This window comes from Pistacia vera, unplaced genomic scaffold (assembly GCF_008641045.1).
Source record: "Pistacia vera cultivar Batoury unplaced genomic scaffold, PisVer_v2 Contig824, whole genome shotgun sequence".
Lineage (NCBI taxonomy): Eukaryota > Viridiplantae > Streptophyta > Magnoliopsida > Sapindales > Anacardiaceae > Pistacia > Pistacia vera.
In genome coordinates, this window is record NW_022196695.1 from 579,711 (window position 1) to 600,727 (window position 21,017).

Consider the following 21,017-nt stretch of genomic DNA (forward strand, 5'->3'; position numbering starts at 1 on the left):
AATGATGGGTCATGTGGATGATCAAATCAGAGACCAGTCTCTGAGAAAATTGATGTTTCAGACAATGCTCCTACATCAAGTAAAAGATTGGTTGTTCATCCAAACAGGGTGAATAATGAGGAACCACTCAATCAAAATTCACATTCTGATGGATTGTTTTAGAAGATCATTTTGAACAACCTCCAAACAAGTGGAACAACCAGTTGTGCACAGTCTCAAGAGACTACTGATACAACATTAAGGAGATTACTAGAACAAAGAAATCAGCAATTCCTACTGTATGAAGTGTATATGCAAGAGTCTGACTGTGACATAAGTATTGAGGATGATCCAGACACGTTTTTACAAGCTATGAACAGTAGTAAATCTGAGTTGTGGTATAATGCCATGATTGACGAGATGAATTCTATGGCGGATAATAAAGTTTGGGACCTTGTTGACTTGCCTACTGGAAAGAACCTATTGGTTGTAAATGGGTATTTAAAACCAAAAAGGATTCATTAGGCAACTTGAGAGATACAAGGCTAGACTTGCCAAGGGGTTCACGCAAAAGGAAGGAATAGATTACAAAGAACTTTCTCCGTTTCTAAAAAGGATTCTTCGTATCATAATGGCATTAGTTGCCCATTCAATTAGATTTACATCAAATGGATGTTAAAATAGCTTTTCTCAATGGAGATTTGGAGGAAGAGGTTATATGAAACAGCCTGAGGGGTCATTTCAAGTGATAGTGGCATTTGTTGCAAGCTTAAGAAGTCCATTATGGACTTAAACAAGCCTCCCGTCAATGGTATTTAAGATTTCACACTGTTATCTCTTCATTTGGTTTTGTAGAGAATGTCATGGATCAGTGTATATACCTCAAGGTCAGTGGGAGTAAAATCATCTTTCTGTGTTATATGTAGATGATATCCTCCTTGTAACCCATGATTTGGGTTTGCTACATGAGGTGAAACAATTTCTCTCTCAACATTTTAGTATGAAGGATATGGGTGAGGCATCTTATGTCATTGGCATAAGATTCATAGGGATAGGTCTCGACATGTTTGGGACTATCTCAGGAAGCCTATATTAATAAAATTCTGAGAGATTTAGGATAAAAGATTGTTCACCCAGTGTTGCACCCATTGTTAAGGGTGACAGGTTCAATCTGAACCAATGTCCTACACTTGAGATTGAAAAGGAACAAATGAAAACTATCCTTATGCTTACGTGTTGGAAGCCTAATGTATGCTCAAGTCTGTACTAGACCTGACATCGCTTTTGCAGTTGGCATGTTAGGAAGATATCAAAGTAATCCAGGTTTGGACTGATGAGAGCTGCAAAGAAGGTCATGAGGTATCTTCAAGGGACTAAAGGTTTCATGCTTACTTATAAACGTTCCGACATTTTAGAAGTCGTCGGATATTCAGACTCAGACTTCGCTGGATGCGTGATTCTCGAAAATCAACATCCGGATATGTTTTTATGCTCGCGGAGGTGCTATATCTTGGAGAAGTGCCAAACAATCTTTAGTGCCACTTCTACCATGGAAGCTGAGTTGTTTCCTGTTTTGAGGCAACTACACAGGGTATTGGTTGAGAAGTTTCATTTCTGGGCTTGGAGTTGTTGAGTCTATCTCCAGGCCAATAAAGTATATTGTGACAATTCAGCTGCTGTATTCTTTGCTAAGATATAAGAGTGGAAGTCGAAGTAAACACATCGACATTAAGTACTTAGCAATAAAGGGAGACAGTTAAAGCCAAAGAAGTGCTCATTGAACACATACATACTGGCAGATGATGCTGATCTCTAACGAAAGGCATGCCACCAAAGACGTTCAAGGATCATGTTGTTCAAATGGGACTATGTCCCGCTTTGTCACTATGAGAGGTAATACTTTCATTGTCTGAAACTTTGTAATTTAGTTTGTTTTCTCTTTTAAGTTGTATAATTTGGTTGGAGACAAACAAACATTCTAGAGGAACTAGAATAAACATTTGAGGTTGTTCATAAGTGATATTCCCCATTTAAGCGTTTATTTAGAAAGAGTAAAATTGCATTGTAATAATAGAAGGTAATACTGTTTAAAAGGGACTTACCGCTAGATTCATGTAATTTCCTCTTTAATTGAACATACGCATATACAAGTTTGGACAAGGGAGAATGTTAGACTTTATACATATGGTCCTACACTTCTCATATAATTACATTTGGCCCTGTTGATGTGGTCATACGGTTGTGTCTCTTGGCAGTTGTCTTTGATGGAAAGAACAAGCATATAAGAAAGAGACATTTACAGGTCCCTATGATGCAGTTTTAATTTTATTGATTCCCAAAAACACATCCCAAAATTGCAGTCAGTGGAAGATCCTGTAATTATAAAGGAGCAAGAAGATCAAAGAACAATTGCTATGGTGGAGGTTTGTCATTTACTTCCGCATATATTCCATGAAGATTTTATACTGAAATGATGTATTGTAAATGAATATTGGAATATGAAATGTTTTTCAATAATATCATTTTACGGACTGTTAAGCATTCTATTTGAGTTGAAGAAAATGTCGTTTTTACTATCACTTAAATTGATCAATTTAATATCAAAATTTATCAATAATTTTATGAGATTAGTATATTTTTTTAGGTTAATGAATAAAATTGTGATAAATTGAGGTTGAATCGATAATATTTTTGAAATCAGCCAAAAATCTACAAAAAGTTAAATACATGAGAGTTAGAGTCACCTTTCTGAAACCAACGAATATTCACTATGAAAAGATTAACCTACTGGTAGAGTCCCATTTTTAAACAGCTCTTTTTACTGCGGTTTGACCATACATATATTTTTGTTATATTGTAAAATTGAAAAAAAAAAAAAAAAAAAAAAAAGAGAGAGACAGAGAGAATAGGATCATCATTCATTCTATTAATTTGTAATATATGCCGTTTTCCACTTCTAATCGTCTTCTTCCTCTGTCATGTTGGCCATGGCAACCCCATTTTCATGCGTTCAGTTTAATTAATTAAATCACAATCAAAATATACCCATCTAATAAAAATTGCATAAATTATTTCCAGAAATAGAAAATTATGTATATTATTATACGTAAATACAAATCTAGAGGCCCTTAGTTTTTTGAAATGCATAATTTTCCTTTTTGTTTGATATGATATAATCCAATATGTAAAGTTTACTTTTTTTTAGTTAGGTGGCCAGACAAAAATTTCTTAACCTGAAGATACAAATAACACTTACCCTACAAAAATTGACATTTCCATTATTATTATTGAAAATGGCTTCTCATCTTGGCTATGTGACATGTCAAATAGCCAAATATAATGCAATCCAGGTCTATTCCTGTTGACAACGATCAGTCGGCAAGCAAATTATTGAAAACAAATTTATAATATTTTTGTGTTTATTTGAACTTGAGTCAAATACACGAGATTCACTTTAGGATGCATTTCCAAACACCAGGTATCACTACAAAACGGTCAAACACACCAGGGTTATCATAAATACCCTAGTGATAATTAAAAAAAATATAAAAACAATTTATAATACTATAATCTCATTAATTCTTATTACAGTTGACACCCAAATTTCTGAGCATATAAAAACCCGTTTGAGAATTTTAAAAATTATATTGTAAGTTTATTTGGTAAAATAAAAGAAAATTTTAACAATTAAATCTAAACAGGTAATAAATTTAATTAATGAAATTTAATGACCCTAAAAGAAATGAAGAGCACCTGATTTTTTGGCAATGTGGTTAAATATTCATATATGGATAGCTAAAGTTTAAACAAAGAAAAGTCTATACCAGTAGAGCAACCTAAAAATGCCACGAAATATACACAATGACAAAGTGGATTAAAAAATTGATGAATGTTTCTCTTTATGGAGCAGAAAAAATAATGCAGCCTTATTTTAAAAAAGTTAATTGTTGATAGCGCTTGTTAATCCGAATCTTTCTTCATTATTTATACATTTTATGTGTGTTGAGAATTTTTGCAATAAAAATTAAAAAGTCTAAAAGGGACAAAAGGCCCAAAACCAGTTAACCGATTTAGTGAACTGTTTTAAAGTTTTGGTATATATTTTACACTGTTATGGAAAAACCGATTTAAAACTATTTTTCCTTGAAACTTGTTCGGTTTTGTTTCAAGAATTCTCTGAACTAGAAAACCATTCCGTTAAAGAAAATGGACATTCAGACTAATTAACCGGTTTTGAATGTCCCTATTTATCATATTAAATTACGATTAACCAGTTTTAAACACCCTAATTATCATACGAGTGATTGAGTGTAAATTCAATGTTAGTGGTGTAGGGTTTCTTAATGCCCGATACCTTTTATTTAAAGTAATTTTTCTTACATTTTTAAAAAGGTAGTGTCGTTATTTTATTTTATTTTTTTATTAAGATATTTCGGTCTATTAATAATGTCAAGTATCAACCTTAATATAAAACAAATAAAGAAAAACTATGAAAAGGTGGAGTGTTGGCTTCATAGGGTTAATAATTTTTCCGTGGACTCGTTGATACGTGATCATCATGTGGAGACTTAACTCCAAACCTATCAATACGCTTACGTATATGTATTGTGAAACTTTAGTCTTGATTCACTCACCATTAAGTGTGAGACTCTATAGTCTATACCGTCATTGATGAAACATTGAAATAAAGTTGTATAGTAATAAATAACTTAAGCCTTTAATTTAATTATAAGTTGTTTAATTCTTCTAAATGGTAATAGAGCAAGTTACGTATAACCCATAAAGAGGTAATAGTAATAGTAGACCCTAAGTGTATCTTTTTTTTTTTTTTTTCTTTTTGATAATTAAAGTATTTAGACCAGTTTACGCATACTTTAACTAAACATCGAGGAAAACTACATATACTTGTCGAAACCTCATTTCTGACTACCATGACAAACAACTTAAGGGCTTGATCATATCAATCACTTTGACCAATAAAAATACTTTTCATGTTCGATTTTTTTTTTTTTAAGTCACATTTAAACTTACCTTAGATGAATTTGAATTCTATAATATAATATGTTATGCCTAAAAAGTCACACTTATGTCAGTTTAATAAATGTCTCTTTGTACTAGCTGTCAAACCTTATCTCCTCAAAGATATTCATACCAACCCTATCTCCTTTGAAGAGAGGAACGGATGAGAGCCTTCCATGTGTCAAGGCAACTTGCAAAACACTTTTGGGTGTATAAATGAGTACTTCTCTTCACGAAAAAAGAGGAGGCGGAGCAGATGAGAGTTAGACATAGATTTGAGTTTCATTTCATTATTTCTCTCTGTAAACACTGTATTTCTTCATTTTTGTATGCCTTAGGGGCAATATTATAGAAATAGCCAGAGAATAATAAAATAACAGTGGACGTAGGATTCGCTTTTAAGCATCCAAACCACTATAAAAACCCTCTCTTGTCAATCTTTTATTTAGTTCCTACAACATATATATCCTCAGCACCATATTCAAATCTCAGATCCATCATAAGTAATTTCTAAGGCTCTATTAGCACTTTGCACGTGTGAGTCGTTGGCGTCCAAAATCAAACGTCAACATAATATAAATAGAATATCTTACTCTCATTTATTTATTGGAGATATGTCACTTGAATTATGAGCAATTTATATGGTCCAAATTTTGTTTGTGCTTATAAAAAAATAAAATAGAATCGATTCCAACTAATAGTATCATTTTGAATTTGTAATTGACTCATAATTTTGTATTTCATCACATGGTATGGTATTTAAAACACTCAATGTGTGCCATATATTTTATACGGTCTCAACTCAAGTTACATATATGTTATTCAATAATACTATACTTACAAAGAAATCTTACAAAGATTTTCATACAAAGTGAGGTGGCAAAAAATGAATGGAAAAGTGAAACAAAAGTCAAACTCATTAAATTTACTCTTCCATTCATTTTTTGCCACGTCACTTTGTATGGAAATCTTTGTAAAATTTCTTTGTAAGTGTAGTATTACTCTATGTTATTATTTTATAATTACCCATACTTTAAATATGCATTTTAAAAAGATTCTTGTTGAAAAAAATATATTAAAAATGCAAATATAAATCGAATCCAACTAATAATATCATTTTACAGACTGTTGGGTTATTCTATTTGAGTTTGAAGAAAATGTAGTTTTCATTATTCACTCAAATTCAATCAATTTAATATCTAAAATTTGTCAACAATCTTACGAGATTAATATATTTTGTTGAGGTAATGGATGAAATTGTTGATAAATTTAAAGGTCGAATTAATGATATTTCCGAAATCAGCTGAAAATCACTATAAAAAAGTTAAATGCATGAGGGTTAGAGTCACATCTCTGAAACCAACGAATATTCACTATGAGAAAGATTAAACATACCATGTTGACCATACATATTATTTTTGTATTTATACGTAAAATTGAAAAAAAAAAAAAAAAGAGAGAGAGAGAAAGAATCATTCATTCATATATATTTGTATATATATGCCGTCTTTTCCACTTCTTAATTCGTCTTCTTCCTCTGTCATGTTGGCCATGGCCAACCCACCCATTTTCATGCATTCAGTTTAATTAATTAAATCACAATCAAAATATACTCCATCTAATAAAAAATTGCATAAATTATTTCCAGAAATAGAAAATTATGTTATTATTATACATACGTAAATACAAATTTAGTAGGCCCTTTAGTTTTTTTGAAATGCAAATAATTTTCCTTTTTGGTTATGATATGACATAATCTAATATGTAAACGTTTACGTTTTTTATGTTAGGTGGCCAGACAAAGAATTTCTTAACCTGAAGATACAAATAACACTTACCCTACAAAAATTGACATTTCCATTTATTTATTATTGAAAATGGCTTCTCATCTCTGGCTATATGACATGTCAAATTAGCCAAATATAATGCAATCCAGGTCTATTCCTGTTGACAACGATCAGTCGGCAAGCAAATTAATTTGTAAAAACAAATTTATATATATTTTTGTGTTTATTTGAACTTGAGTCAAATACACGAGATTCACTTTAGGATCACATTTCCAAAACCAGCAGGTATTCACTACAAAACGGTCAAACACACAAGGGTTTATTATACGTAACCCTAGTGTATACTTAAAAAAAAAAAATTATTAATACATATAATCTCATTAATTCTTATTACAGTTGCCAACCCAAATTTCTTAGTCTATAAAAACCGGTCTGGAGAATTTTATAAAATTATATTGTAAAGTTTATTTAGTAAAATAAAAATAAGAATTTTAACAATTATAATCTAAACAGGTAATAAATTTAATTAATGAAATTTAATGACCCTAAAAGAAATTGAAGGAGCACACTGATATTTTTGGCAATGTGGTCAAAATATTCATATATGTATATCTAAAGTTTAAACAAAGAAAAGTCTATATCAGTAGAGCAACCTAAAAATGCCCCGAAATATATAACAATGAGCAAAGTGGATTTAAAAAATTGAGTGAATGTTTCTCTTTATGGAGCAGAAAAAAATAATGCAGCCTTATTTTATAAAAAGTTAATTGTTTGATAGCTGCTTGTTAATCCGAATCTTTCTTCACTATTTTATACATTTTATGTATGTTGAGAATTCTTTGCCCATGTAATCGAGATTGATCACGAAAGAAAGAGAAATTGAAAACCACTTTTGGACGGAATATATATATATATATATATATGGGAAAGTAAGTATATTAATCCAAAAATAAAAAAGTTTACAAGATAATACGATCAGCTTAAAGGCTATAGAACATAAAAAGCTCATAAAAGCACATACGCCTAAAGAAGCACGCAAATTCAACAAAAGAAAGGAAAGAAAAAAAGATCGTCGCCTTTTCTTCTTACTCTTCTTATCCTTGGATGCCGATGGATCTAGAGGTCTAGAGAGTTGGGACTGGAGCATGGGCCACGCCATGTCAGGGTGGAAGTCTGCTTCAACATCTTCGGCCCTTACTGTGTTTATAGAGAAGGTTTTAAAAATGGTATTATGAAACTTGACCTAAGTCAAAGGTTTTAACTAATTCTATATAATTAATTAGGTTAATCAAATCTGGTTTTGGTTAGGTTACCTGTTGATTATAATAGAGGTATATATAAATAAATAATATATTTTCTTAAATATACCTCTTTTTTATTTTTATTTTCACTTAAACTAATCAGTTCATTTTTTTTCCTGAAATATTTAAAATCAAGTTTGAACCCTTATATTTACACAAATTGAAGCATAAATTTGTTGGAGTTATCACCTCTTCAACAATAAGGGTGAGACAAACACATTCAGGGGTCCCGCTCCTTGGTGGGCGGGTGGAGTCAAGGGAGTAGCACTCCTAGGCCCATAGGCGGTTTGGGCCTATTCCATGAAGAGCGTGGTAAAATTTCTCTAAGTAATTAAATTCTTATTTGGGTTTGGGCTTAGGAAAATTGATCCTTATAATGTTAAGTTTTCCTCTTTAAACCTAATATATAAACTTATTATTCTCTTGTATGAATATGATAGCACACTATAGGCAAATACATACATTGTAACGAGAGAGGCGAGATAGTATTCTAATGATATTGACTCTGCTGGACGTAACCTGTTTATTGGATAAATCAAGATAAATCACGCGTGTTTTTCTTTCTCTTTATTAGTTTGATATTTGTGTGTATTTACTGGTTGGATCTCATATTACTCTTTAGATTGTTTCAAAATTATATTAAAAAAAAAAAAAAATAGAGGATTAAGATGAATTACAGTATTTGAGATGTATTTTACAAAGAACTGACACAATCCTCTATAAAATGTACAAGAATTATTTTTCGTTTGAGCTAGTTTCATATTGCAGCTGAATAATTAAAATAATTTCGAAGAAATGGGAAACTTTATTGATCTTATTAACCCAAAATTCAAAATGCAATACCCCACAAATGAATCGTTATTTTGTACTCTTAAGCAAATTAGCTTAAGTATTCATCAAAATTAAACCTGTTATAATCGTTTCATATTCTAAAACAAGAAGCCTATAACAACAGCAAACATGGACAACAAAACACTGGCCAAAGAAATCGATGATGAAGAATCAGGACCCGGCGCACCGCCGGCGCCAGAGGGAGGAGGTGGAGTCGAGGCAGAGGGGCCCGACGTTGGAGAGCAAGCGTCAGCAGAGGTAACTTTAATGGCTAGTTTCTGGCCGTTGGCGCAGTGGCGTCCGATTGTGCAAATGTAGTACTTGTCGCCGGCGGATTTGAGGTTGATCTTTGCAGGGCCGACGTTGGTCTTGTTTCCGACGGGGTTTGAATCAGTACAGGCGTGGTAGGATTCTTTTGTAACTTCAAGTACGTCATGTTCATTTGTGACGAAGTTGAAAGCTAATAGAACAAGAAAATAAAATAAAGTAAGAAATAAGAAATTAAAAAGTAATTAAAGATTAAGATATTAATTAACGAGAGGATTAAAACACTTACTTAGAATATCACCAACCATGAAGGTTTTGCCGGCAGCCCAATTTTCATAAACGTTGGTGGTTGACGGAACTTTCCATCCCTCGCCGTCTCCGACTACATGATCCGTCGCTGCCGCCGCACATTGGAGGAGAGCCACAGCAATAACTCCGACAAAAGCCAAGCTCATAAACCTAGCCATCTCTCTCAGTATATCTTAATAATTAAAAAGAAACTAAATTAAGTATAAGCTTCTATTGCTCAGCAAATATTAGTGAAATTAATACTTTGGTTGCTGAAATGAGTTGATGAGAAGAATGTAAAGGCCTCCAGTGTATTTATAGTGTTAATATGAAGACTTAGAGTTAGATGGCTATGAAGATGCGGCCTTCACGGGAAATGAAGAGATGACCGTGCGATGACGACGTAGTGAAGATGCCAGTGGAGACCATGCACTGGTGCGGCTCTCTCTCTCTTTCTTCGGGTTGTGACCTTCAAATGAAGCCCAAGTTGGAAGTGTCAAAGCTAAGACTAATCTATATGCATGCAAATTAATTTCTTGGGAATTTTCGATATCATTTAATGGAATTTTGAATCCTCCGTCGTTGGTAAGTAATCGGAAACTTCTCTTAATTCACCAATTTTTTAGTCCAACTCCCTTGAATTAATTATTGTCTCTCTCTCTAAAAAGAAAAAAAAAAAAAAAAGTAAAGGACTTTTTCCCACCCAAGGTTTGTCTTAATAACACTTTCTCACCAAAAAGTTTCAAAATACCACTTTCTCACCCAATGTTTATATTCCGTTAATATCCAAAATATATTTTACTTTCTCAATCAGCCTTCGACGAATTACCAGAAGTCAGGATGAGAGGGGTTTTGTAAAGTGAAGATCGATGGATCGAATGGTGGTGACCGACTGAATATTCGTCACCAGAATAAGTTGGAAATCAACTAAGAATAAGAAACCCTAGCTTTGCGGTGGCCGACAATCAATAAGAAATTAGGTATAGGAGTGAGAGAAATTTTATAAAGAGGAGACCAAAGGTTAAAATGATGGTGACAAGGAGCATTTTTGCCATTAAAATCGGTCGGAATTGACTTTGAGTAGTAATAGAATATAAACTTTGGGTGGAAAAGTGGTAGTTTGAAACTTTTTGAATGGAAAAGTGTTGTTAAGGCAAACCTTGGTAGGAAAAAGTTGTTTACTCCAAAAAAAAAAAAATATATATATATATATGAAAGTAGTTATAAAATCGCAATATCGGTTTGGAAAACTTATCAAATTAATTTAGTGCTAATAAATCAATAATATATATATATATATATATATGTTGTGTAAAATATTTGTTAAGAAAATTGGATCAATTATAATTTTTGGATCTTGGTTTAGTGATCAACTTAATCCAAATTCAAGGATTACGATTTGTTCTAATAATATTATTGAATCAATAATATGATTAATCCTAATTAAATATGATTTATTTTATTTTTATGGACCAATAACAAATAGTATATAGAAGTAAACGGAGGACTTCATTTAGGTTACAATCACTATCAGCTGACTTTCATAGCTTCGATTTTTATTCATTAATTGAAGCCATAACTCATAAGTTAAAATCTAAAAGTCCACAAATTTGAATTTTGTGAACCCAGTTGTTTTAAAAATTAAATATTTCCATACCTCAGAATTCTCCATAAAGTGTTACTTATTAAATAAAATATAATTTATTTTATTTCAAAATATGAATTTAATAGTCTTGCCCATGTGTAAAACTAAAACTTGCTTTTCCCAAAGAAGGGGGCAAAGCAAGGTTTTCTTCTAAGAAGATTTCTAGGGCTCAAGTTTTCTTCATTCCAACTAATTAAAAATATTATGTAATTGAAACTTCTTCTTTGACATTTCTAACTTTGATTGGGAGAGTTGGTTTGGTTTCAGACTGAACCGAAACAATAAAGATAGGTTTACAATCTAATCTCACAACTTCGACGTGACAACTCAAAATTGGTCAGGCGAGAATATTCATCATAAACCAATGACGAACTGCCATATCGGAGTTGTAAGAGAAAGTTTATAAGATTGAGTTGTAAACGTAGTATTGCCATAACCGAAATAGTTTTAAGGAATTTGGATTTGATATTAATTTTTTGAATTTGTTTTTTATAAATAAATTGGTAACATTGCATTTAACATATTATGGGAAAATCTATAATTTTTTATAATTTTAGGGGAAGTTACTTAGAGATAATAATTAACATAAGTAATTTATTAGAATGTAATGGGTTTTACCTGACTAATTGCGAACTATTACGTTACATTTATGAGAGAAAGATAGTGAGAAGGATTGTCAATTTATCTTTATTGAATTTTTTTTTTTTTTTGGTTTTAATTATTCACCAAATGTGTAAGTTAAAAGTATTGGTTTTGGTTGGGCTTAGAAAATAAAAGCCCATCAGACCTACTTGAGGCCCAACATTGGATTCTTTATGGGCTTGTTAAGATATATTTCTTCATGGATCCAATTTTAAACCTGAAGACAGAAGCTGCTAAGCTGATCGAATCAAATGGCACAATTAAAGAGTGATTTTCTTATTGATTTTGCTTTACAAGAATATGGTACTCACAAATTGCTGAAGATGACTTGAAAAAAATAATCTATCAGCAAATTTTGATGTTATTCAATTCAAGTTAATACAAGAATAGAGATTCAGTTAGTTGTATAATGTATATTGATCTGACATAACTGTACATCTTTCTTGTAACTGCTTCATAGTCAAATTAATGGAACTAGGACACAACCCTTTTTGATTAAATCAACAACCGGAAGATCAGGAAGAGCGTCGCTGCACAAGTTGTAAAAGCCGGTGATCCGAGCCATCCTAGAGCTCCCGTACCCTGCAAATATGGCTTGTAGATCAATTAGGATGTGTTGAGTATGGATGTGGAATTCTAAAGCTTGACATTATCAAATTTTAAGTTCTAGTTAAGGTTTGTAGGCTAAATGTTAAAAACAATTATAATTATGAAATAAAAATAAGAGTTGTGGCCAAATCATACCCGGAAAGGGAGATGGGATATTGAAGCTGCTGAAGATGGTATAAGTCCAGTGAACCCAATATCATATGAAATGCTCCCATCAGCTTTGAACAATCCAAAGTTCCTCTCTGAAGTTGGCCCGGGTTTCAAATTTTCATTAAACAATGCGAAGACATAAGCCTTCACCGGAGTCTTTGGTTTATAGGGGGTTCCCTTCTTTTTCGCTAGCTTTTTACGCAAACTTTTGTTGTAAGTCCTTGCATTTTTGGCGGTAGCTCCAGCTTCGTCTGCATCCCCTTTAGACGCCCAACCAGTTTCAGAAACTATTACTTGCATTTTCTCAAATCCGGCCTTTTCCAATGCAAAATAAGCTGCATCAACCATAGCATCGAACATGTTATCATAGCGTAGATTAGTCTTTGCATCATGGATCCCAGCATTTGACTTGAAAAGAGCATAGTTAAGGTCAATATGCTCAGGATCATTCTTGTAGGCTAGAAATGGATATGCATTTATGTAAAATGGAGAACCGATCTGCGAAAAGAACTGCAAAAGGGGCTTCATAAATTGCGAGACATCTTCCCTGAAAACGCACGCTGATGGCGGGTACGAACTGGCGAACACAGCCTCTGAGTGTGGGCTTGAGACTTCAACAGTTTTATGCAATCCCAGCCTATAAAGGGCATTGTAAACATTTTTCGCCGCAGGCAGCAGAACCTCCCACAGTTCCATGTCAGTGCCCCCCAAAATTTCATTCCCCACAGCGATTCCACTAATACGAGTTCCAGGAAGGAATGGCTGCACATTTTCTTTTATCCAATTCATGGCGCGATCCTCGCCTATACTTATCTCTTTCAAATTCTCATTGCCAAGTCCCACTATGATCTCTATTCCGGAGCCTTTGAAGGCCGCGAGGACACTACGATCTGCATCATAGATTCTTGTGTTTTTAATCTTAGCAGCTTTCAGAAGTGTCACCACGCTTTCGGGTGGTGGTATATTGTCTGCTATCCTGCCATAGTTTATTCCATATGTCCCGGTGAATGCATTAACTGTCAAAACAACCAGACAGACAAAATTTTTTTAAAGACAAATTCATCATTAGCTTGACTATTACAATTAATGGAGGAGACATCATAACAGTTAGCAGGCAAGGGGTTCCATTCATCTCAGTTCAGTTTCAACCAATAAGCAAAATAATTTCTATTTGACAGTTTAATTCAATTTATACTCATAAAAAAATAACCTTTTTCCACATGATTTCAAAGACAATCACCTAAAAAGCATATTGCAATAAAATAAATAAAGATTTCAAAGCATAAATAACAGAACAACCCACCAAAAATTAAAACTAATAACATCAAAATTTTCTCTTGCAATCTCTCTCAGCTCAACTCTTCAATGTGAAGAATTAATTCAAAGGGTTTCAAAATTTCCTTCTAATTCATTAAAGTTTTGGCTCAGACTGTCCTAGATGATCAATGTAACAAATTTCCTTCTACATCAAAAAGAAATAACCAGCTAAATAAATTTGCGTGTTGCATAATTAACAAGAATGAAAAATCCTGAAAGGGTGCATACCACAAGATGAAATGATAGAGAAGATGAGGAGGAGCCACAGGAAGAAAGAAGAGAAAGACATTTGGGAGGAGGTGAAATGATGAGAGAAAGTGCATTCCATTTGTGGAAAAGATAAGTTGGATTGTGAAAGCCAAGCTTTTGTAGCTCAAAAAGAGTTGAAAAAAGATGACAATACTTGTTCTTCAGGCATGCCATAGACCCCAAGAAAATACAAAAAAGATTCTTAGCCTTAGAGCAAAGAAGATATCAAAAACTAAACTTGGGTTGAAAAAGATTCTTAACCTTGATCTCACAAAGATGAGATTAGTATAGATTCTTACCTTTCCTCTTAAAAGTAGTACCTTTTTCACTTCCAGATCTTGTAGCCGTTTTCTCTCATTTTTGGACTTTCTCCCTAAAGCTTCAAATTTTTTCATTCAATTGATATACTTTTCTTGGTTCATAGGAGTTTGAAGCTTCTTGCTTTGGGGCTGCTTGTGGAGGAGGATTTTGGGACCGTGGTTTCGACTTTGAACCTACACGGGACATTCAGTTGCTTGTTTCCTGAAGAAAACTTTACTTTATTAACAAATAAGAATATTTCAATTACAGTATTTTATATTACACATTAGTGTTTGTTATTATTTAAATATCGTTATTCGTTACAAAACTTTGGATCAGTAATATCATTTTAATACAGTCACTAAAATGGTGTTGCGGAAATACCCACATAGATTTTAAGGGGTATCATTAGATTTATACATGAAGAGAACTGAGAGCTGCTCCTTGATATGAGAGACCATTAGTCCTCTTTCGGATGAAGACAACTGATTAGCATGTAAAACTTTTACCGTACGAAGGAAATTAGAGCTGCTATGAATTTTTCCGGGTGGTGACCGACAGTTGAAATTTTCCCGTAGAAGAAACCTGTAACTGGAGAAAATAAAAAGGCTATCCGAGCATTTAAAATTCAGTCAATAAACATAGGATAAAGAGAGTTCACAAGTCTACAAACTAGGTTCCTGCACAATACAACATAAGCTGGCTGCACCATCTACTGTCTAATCTAAGGATACAGATTGGTTTCCTACATACAATTAAATCTACCAACACCATCAAGAAGTTTAATGTTACAGTCATCCAAGACATCTCAAAAAGTTACAGAACAAATGACAGGATATAGGAGTATTATACGGGCTAAAGTTGATGGAAATAAATAGTACAGCACATTTAGCAGCTCACTGGAGCTGGCTGTTGAGGGGCATCAGTTCGCCCCATTTGGTCAACTTTCCCATTTTCAATAACCTCTGCATCCATTTCTTTACCTATCTCATCAACCTGCACAGTAGATTTCTCTTCATTCTGTGGCATGTCTTGCTTCTCTTTGATCTCAACATGGGATGCAGGCACTGATCCATTGGCTTGCTCTTTTTCCTCTCCTCCATTTGTGGCCGTGGTCATGCTATCAGGGTTGTCTGCTTTGTTGTCATCACCGGCACCATTCTCTTTCTCACTCTGAGGAACTTTTTCCACAGAGTCTTCAACCTTCTCTTTTTCATTCGGAGTTACTTCAGTAGCTGTCTCTTTAGTTTCTGGCTTTTGCAATTCTGTTGCACTTTCATTTTCTTTAGCATCAGGAACTCCTTTTTCTTCATTTTCCTTGGTTTCCTCAGCATGTTTTTTGTTCTCTGCACCAGTTTTCTCCAAATTGACACCTTTGTTCACGCTCTGGTCTGCTTCTTGTGTTTTATCATCTTTCTCAACTTGACCTTCAGCATTTTCCTTCTCAGTAATTTCTGCATGTTGCATTTCAGCATCTTTCTCCCCCTCAGTTTTCTCAGGAGTAGCTTCAGTTTCTTTATTATCCTTCTTTGAGCCCGACACTGATTTTCGGCCTCGCTTCTTCGGAGGCTCCTTTTCTGGTGTTGGAGTTGCCTTGGCCTTCTCACTGATCCTTGCTGATCTCCTTGGGGTCTCACCAGTGCCCCAATCGAACTCGGAGATGGCAGGATTACCAGGGTGAGATTTTAGGTACTGCTCCAGTTGTTTTCTGTTAATAATCTCCTCCCCAGTAGGAGCAACGAACATGATCTCACTTTTCCTTGGAGTACCCGCTTTCTTGGGCAAGTACTGCAAGAATCAGAGCAAAGAGTTTCTTAGTGAGTTATACAACAATAACTATGCACAATAATCACATAACACTCTGGCCTTCTCACACTGAGACTATGAAAAGCACGAAAAGAAATAGTGCAAAGATCATCAAACATGTATAAACTGTGCCTAGAGCTATCCACTTTTGGGAATATTAAATATATAAGTGATTGAATGACACTAAATGACAACAAATACTGTCTATATATGCGCTAAGATCTTCTCTTCTAAGCTAGTGTGCACCAAAAAATTATCATCAACACACCACCAGCTAACAATGTGCACCAAGTATTGCATCTCCTCTGTGAACAAACTTAAAACAGTTGGAACATATTTTATCTTAAAAGAAACCACAGTGTTCAGAGCACACTGGAAACATAAAATTTATTCTCTCTAGACATTGTCTTCATTATACATCTTGCATATACATAATCATTGATTATGACAGTAAAATTTATCATACCCATCCTTTCAAGTTTGAAAACAATATCTAATTATCTATAAATGCTGTGTCATGGGCTCCCTTTAAGCTTCTACAGGCCCAGCTATGTCTTCCATAAATTGGTATCTAATCATAATCCAGAACAAATCACCTTTAGCTTCCTAGTCAAAAGCCATTAAAAATATGTAACACCGTATAAATGCACAACAATATTACATAGACTTTCAAAACTTAGGATAGGCTCAATCATCCACACTACTTGTACTGCTATTACATTTTTCTTATCCTAACTTTCTTTTAGTTAAATAAAACCAGCTACAGTCCATCAGGTGAAAACATTATTGACCATATCCTCTCAGTCAGTTAGTACTAAAGTTTTCACTCCAGCAAACGCAGCTGCTTAGTTAGCCAGTCAAACAAGAAAAAAATAACTTTGCTAACTTGGCAGAATTGAACAGATTGAAGCACAAAAATGAAACACTGATGACAAACAAAACTCATATCCACTTCAGATGTAATAAACTCAAGAGTTGCGATGGCATGTCATTATATTAATATTAACTAAAGGCTTTTTACCACAGAGATATGCAACCATTTACACTATTATGTTACATGACTTAATAATTTAATATTCAAACAACCATGAAAAGAGGAACAAGCTTCTCAGGGATACAATCTAGTCTTAAATACCTTTATTCATTTATATGTATTGCATAAAGTTTATCAATGTCAAATAAAATAAGTATCATAAAGGGCAGCAGAATATGAAAAAAAAAAAGGGACAGTTTTTTGTTTAAGAGAAGATTAAGCATGCCACCTTGACAGTGAAAAAACTCAAAAAAATTATAAATTGTCAAAGACATTTCATAAAACATCCTATAAAAGAAATTGAAAAAATTAAGAATTCAATAAAACTAAAACAGCACTATCCTTGCTAAACCACATTAAAGGAAAAAAGAAGCAAAAGGAGGAAAATTTTCCTTTTCCTCAAAGCTTGTTTGTTTTACTTTAAGATATATATCACTACAGCCTTACAACATCTCGAATCAATTTGTAATATCGTTTGGCATCAAGTCCTTGGCAACTAGGCTTGTTTCTATTAAAAGTTGTTTAAATAATTTAGGCCTCAACCAGGAAAAGATGGAGAAAAGACAAACAAAAAGCATCTAGAAAGCAATGGTTGATGTTCAAAAGAAAAAATAGAACACACATGCAAAGAATCTGATTTTCCAGCATTTCCCCTCTCTTCCTGGGTGTGCTTTTCACAAATCCAATTTCAAAACTAAATAGATAAAATATTATTGTATTTCATTTCCAGCTTTTTCAGAAAAGATAGTGCAAGCTTTGTTATAGAAACCAAAGTTCAGTCAGGTTCAAAAGAAGTAATCCACTAACTTAGGTTAGACAAATATCTATCAAACTTAAATTTTAAAATAATAATTATAAAAAAATCATGAAGGTGACAACAACGGATTTCTGTACTTGAATAAAATATAATAGACACAGCCCCACTCTTCAGACAGAGTTTACTGATAATAATCATTGTCATCTATTGCACTGCATAAATTTACCATCAAACCAGGAAGAAGCATATCAATGATCTATCCAAACATATATTATTAATAAGAACAATTATTCCATCAATACCAAAAATAAACAGCAATGAGTTCAACGCACAAAAACAGTGGGAAAAGTCAAATGCATAACACACAGCGGCAAATGTAGAGGAAATCTTCTTAAGGCATAACACAGTGTAACTTGTCACCGTTACAAATCTCAGAACATACTAACTACAGACCTTACTAAAGCAGGATCCTGACAGAGATAAATATGGTAGAGGCATATACAGCCCTTGTTCTCTGCAATCTTAAAACTTTATCAGCAAAAGAACAGTTTATCAATAATACTGTAGACATTGAATGAGCTCATGCCTTCATATCCCAAAACAGCTATAATAGTTCAGACATTTGTAAGTATACACCATCAACAAATTAAATTAACCATACAAAAGTCAAGAAGGTCTATAAAAAGAGTCAAATAAATTGCAAATGACCCAGAATAATTATCTCCAGCCAAAGTGCCCCTATTGACTATTCATTTTTCTTAATGGTAAAAGTTATTTAACAAAGGGCATCTGAGGGATAGCATAGTCCCAGTAAATAAAAGCTATACCAAGAAAAACAGATTAACTATAAAACTAGAAAAACCTCTAACTTAACAACTTGGGGAAAATGCTACAGTAATCATGTACCAACGTGAAAAACACTAGGTATGAACCAATAATGGGACAGGAATAAAGCAATGGAGCAGAAAACTTAAAAACCTCATTTTTACTGAAGCAACTGAAAGATAGTGTCTATGCTTATGCACATCCGATTTTTCTTTCATAAAATTAAGTGAGGCATGACCAGGAGATCAACTACGCATTAACCATTTTTACTAAAAATTTAAGTTTCAAAATCAAAACTTCACATTTGGTAAATACTTCCAAAAGAAGAGATATTTCATAAAACTCTAGTAAGTCTATATGACAAACACCTGTTTCAGTATTTCAATCTCATAAAACTCACTAAGAATTTTGGTAGAATGCTTTCAGTAAAATTACCCTGTCCAAGCTCTACTCACTAAGTATGTACAAGAAACAAGGCTTCTCAGCAAATAAAATTAATGATAAAAAAATTCAGCACGAAAATCAAGAAATGTTCACTTAAATCTTTTCAGAGACTTGAAAATAAGGCTCAATTTGACTTGGATTAAAACAACTAGTTAAAATTTTCAGGACATTGTTTGCTCTCTACAGTGTTCTGGTGAAGAAATATTAACCATAAGGAAACGAAAATTTCCCCAAATTAGTGGAAAAAGGTTAAAATTTTGGTGGGCAGAAATAGAAAAAACTAAAGGGAAAAGAATCCCTCACTGCCACCACCACCACCAACTAAAGGAAAAACCTGTAAAGAAAACCCTAAACAGCAAAATTCCCACCAAAAATTTAAAAAACCCTAAACATAAAAAACCCAAAATTCTACAAAAAAAAAATTTCAAAATTCCTAAAATTAATCAAAAGCCAGAAAGGAAAATGGAAATTAACTTCACAATAGAACTAAAGATTAAAACTTTACCACAACCCTAGCTATAAAACTAGCACAACCAAAATTCCACCAAAAACAACAGTACAAACCAACAAATAAACAGAAATTAAACCACACTCAACAGCCACAAAACACAAAATTTCAACAAAAAGTTCTAAGCTTGAAGTACAAAAAGCATAAACTCTAGTTACTCAAACACAAAAAAACAGAAAAATAAACTTTAAAGAGAGAAGAAGAAACCATTTTCTTCCAAGCAGGAGGTGCTGGTAGCTCAACAGAAAAAACTTCCTCTTTGCTCTCCATTTTTCACCTGTAAAACCAACAAAACCAAACACACAAACCCTTTCTCTCTCTGGTCTCTCTTTTGTCTCCCTTAAAGTTGTGTCACAAATACCGTTGAGAGGTTTTTAGATATGTTTTGTTTCGTTGGTTGGTTTGGCTTGCGTTTTTTATTTTATTTTATATTTATTTTATAATTAATTTCTAATTCCATCTAAAACTGTTCATGTAATCTGGTGGAGAAATGATAAAGATACAATTTGGGACACAATATTTAATAAGAGTTCGGTAGCCCCCAATGGGAAGTGGACACGTTCCCTGTTGAATCTGATTTACCTCGTTACAGGACCAAATTGTCCTGTTGGGTTTCTAAAGTTAAGTGCGGTGAGATGTTGACACGTTGCCATTTTTTTAGTGATTGTTGGACTTAAAAATCTAGAAGGTAAGCGTGTGATCCATTGGATTACTAAATTATATGCTGCTTTTTCTTCCCCACGCTCAGTTATTGGCGCGTGTTTCCGCAACCATAATTGGTGTTTTTTTTTTAATTGTAAGAAAAAGAATAAAATCTAATAGATTAAAGTTTATGATATGGATTTATTAAAGAAAAAAAATATATTTGTGAGATTTTTTATTTCTGAATTGTATTAATATATTTATTAGTATTTTACTAGAATATGTCAATTGAGTTGTCTTTTATACTATCTATATATATACTTTTTTTTTTAAATTACATATTAATTTTCATAATGAAAAGGACTAGAAGAATTATGGGTGTTTGAAAATTTGTGAATATATTAATTTTTTTATATTTTTTAATTAATAATAATTATTTTTTATAGTTTTTTGGTTAGAACTAAAGGGAAGCTTATTATTTCTGTAAAAAAGAATTATGCTCTATTTTAATAAATATATTCATTTTATTTTAGAGATTTTAGTTAATTTTTTTTTTATATTTTTGATAGTCTACAATTAAAAAAGGAACATTTATATAATGGCTAATTTTATATATTT

General features: G+C 32.9%; 3 protein-coding genes across 3 annotated transcripts; all 3 read right to left on the reverse strand.

Moving 5' to 3' along the window:
- Positions 1–8,877: 8,877 nt before the first annotated feature.
- On the reverse strand, positions 8,878–9,739 carry LOC116117906 (cucumber peeling cupredoxin-like). The gene is made up of 2 exons (XM_031403903.1): positions 9,474–9,739; positions 8,878–9,377 (listed from the first exon to the last, which is right to left on the reverse strand). Exons 1-2 carry the CDS (start codon positions 9,649–9,651, stop codon positions 9,016–9,018), a joined length of 540 nt encoding a protein of 179 aa, XP_031259763.1. The 5' UTR covers positions 9,652–9,739; the 3' UTR covers positions 8,878–9,015.
- A 2,486-nt stretch (positions 9,740–12,225) lies between these two features.
- LOC116117842 (glucan endo-1,3-beta-glucosidase 14-like) lies at positions 12,226–14,953 on the reverse strand. The gene is made up of 5 exons (XM_031403850.1): positions 14,773–14,953; positions 14,405–14,606; positions 14,064–14,243; positions 12,504–13,534; positions 12,226–12,341 (listed from the first exon to the last, which is right to left on the reverse strand). The coding sequence occupies exons 3-5, from the start codon at positions 14,161–14,163 to the stop codon at positions 12,255–12,257; spliced, it is 1,218 nt and encodes a 405-aa protein (XP_031259710.1). The 5' UTR covers positions 14,164–14,243; positions 14,405–14,606; positions 14,773–14,953; the 3' UTR covers positions 12,226–12,254.
- A 51-nt stretch (positions 14,954–15,004) lies between these two features.
- On the reverse strand, positions 15,005–20,172 carry LOC116117844 (methyl-CpG-binding domain-containing protein 11). The gene is made up of 2 exons (XM_031403851.1): positions 19,965–20,172; positions 15,005–16,172 (listed from the first exon to the last, which is right to left on the reverse strand). Exons 1-2 carry the CDS (start codon positions 20,025–20,027, stop codon positions 15,273–15,275), a joined length of 963 nt encoding a protein of 320 aa, XP_031259711.1. The 5' UTR covers positions 20,028–20,172; the 3' UTR covers positions 15,005–15,272.
- Positions 20,173–21,017: the final 845 nt, after the last annotated feature.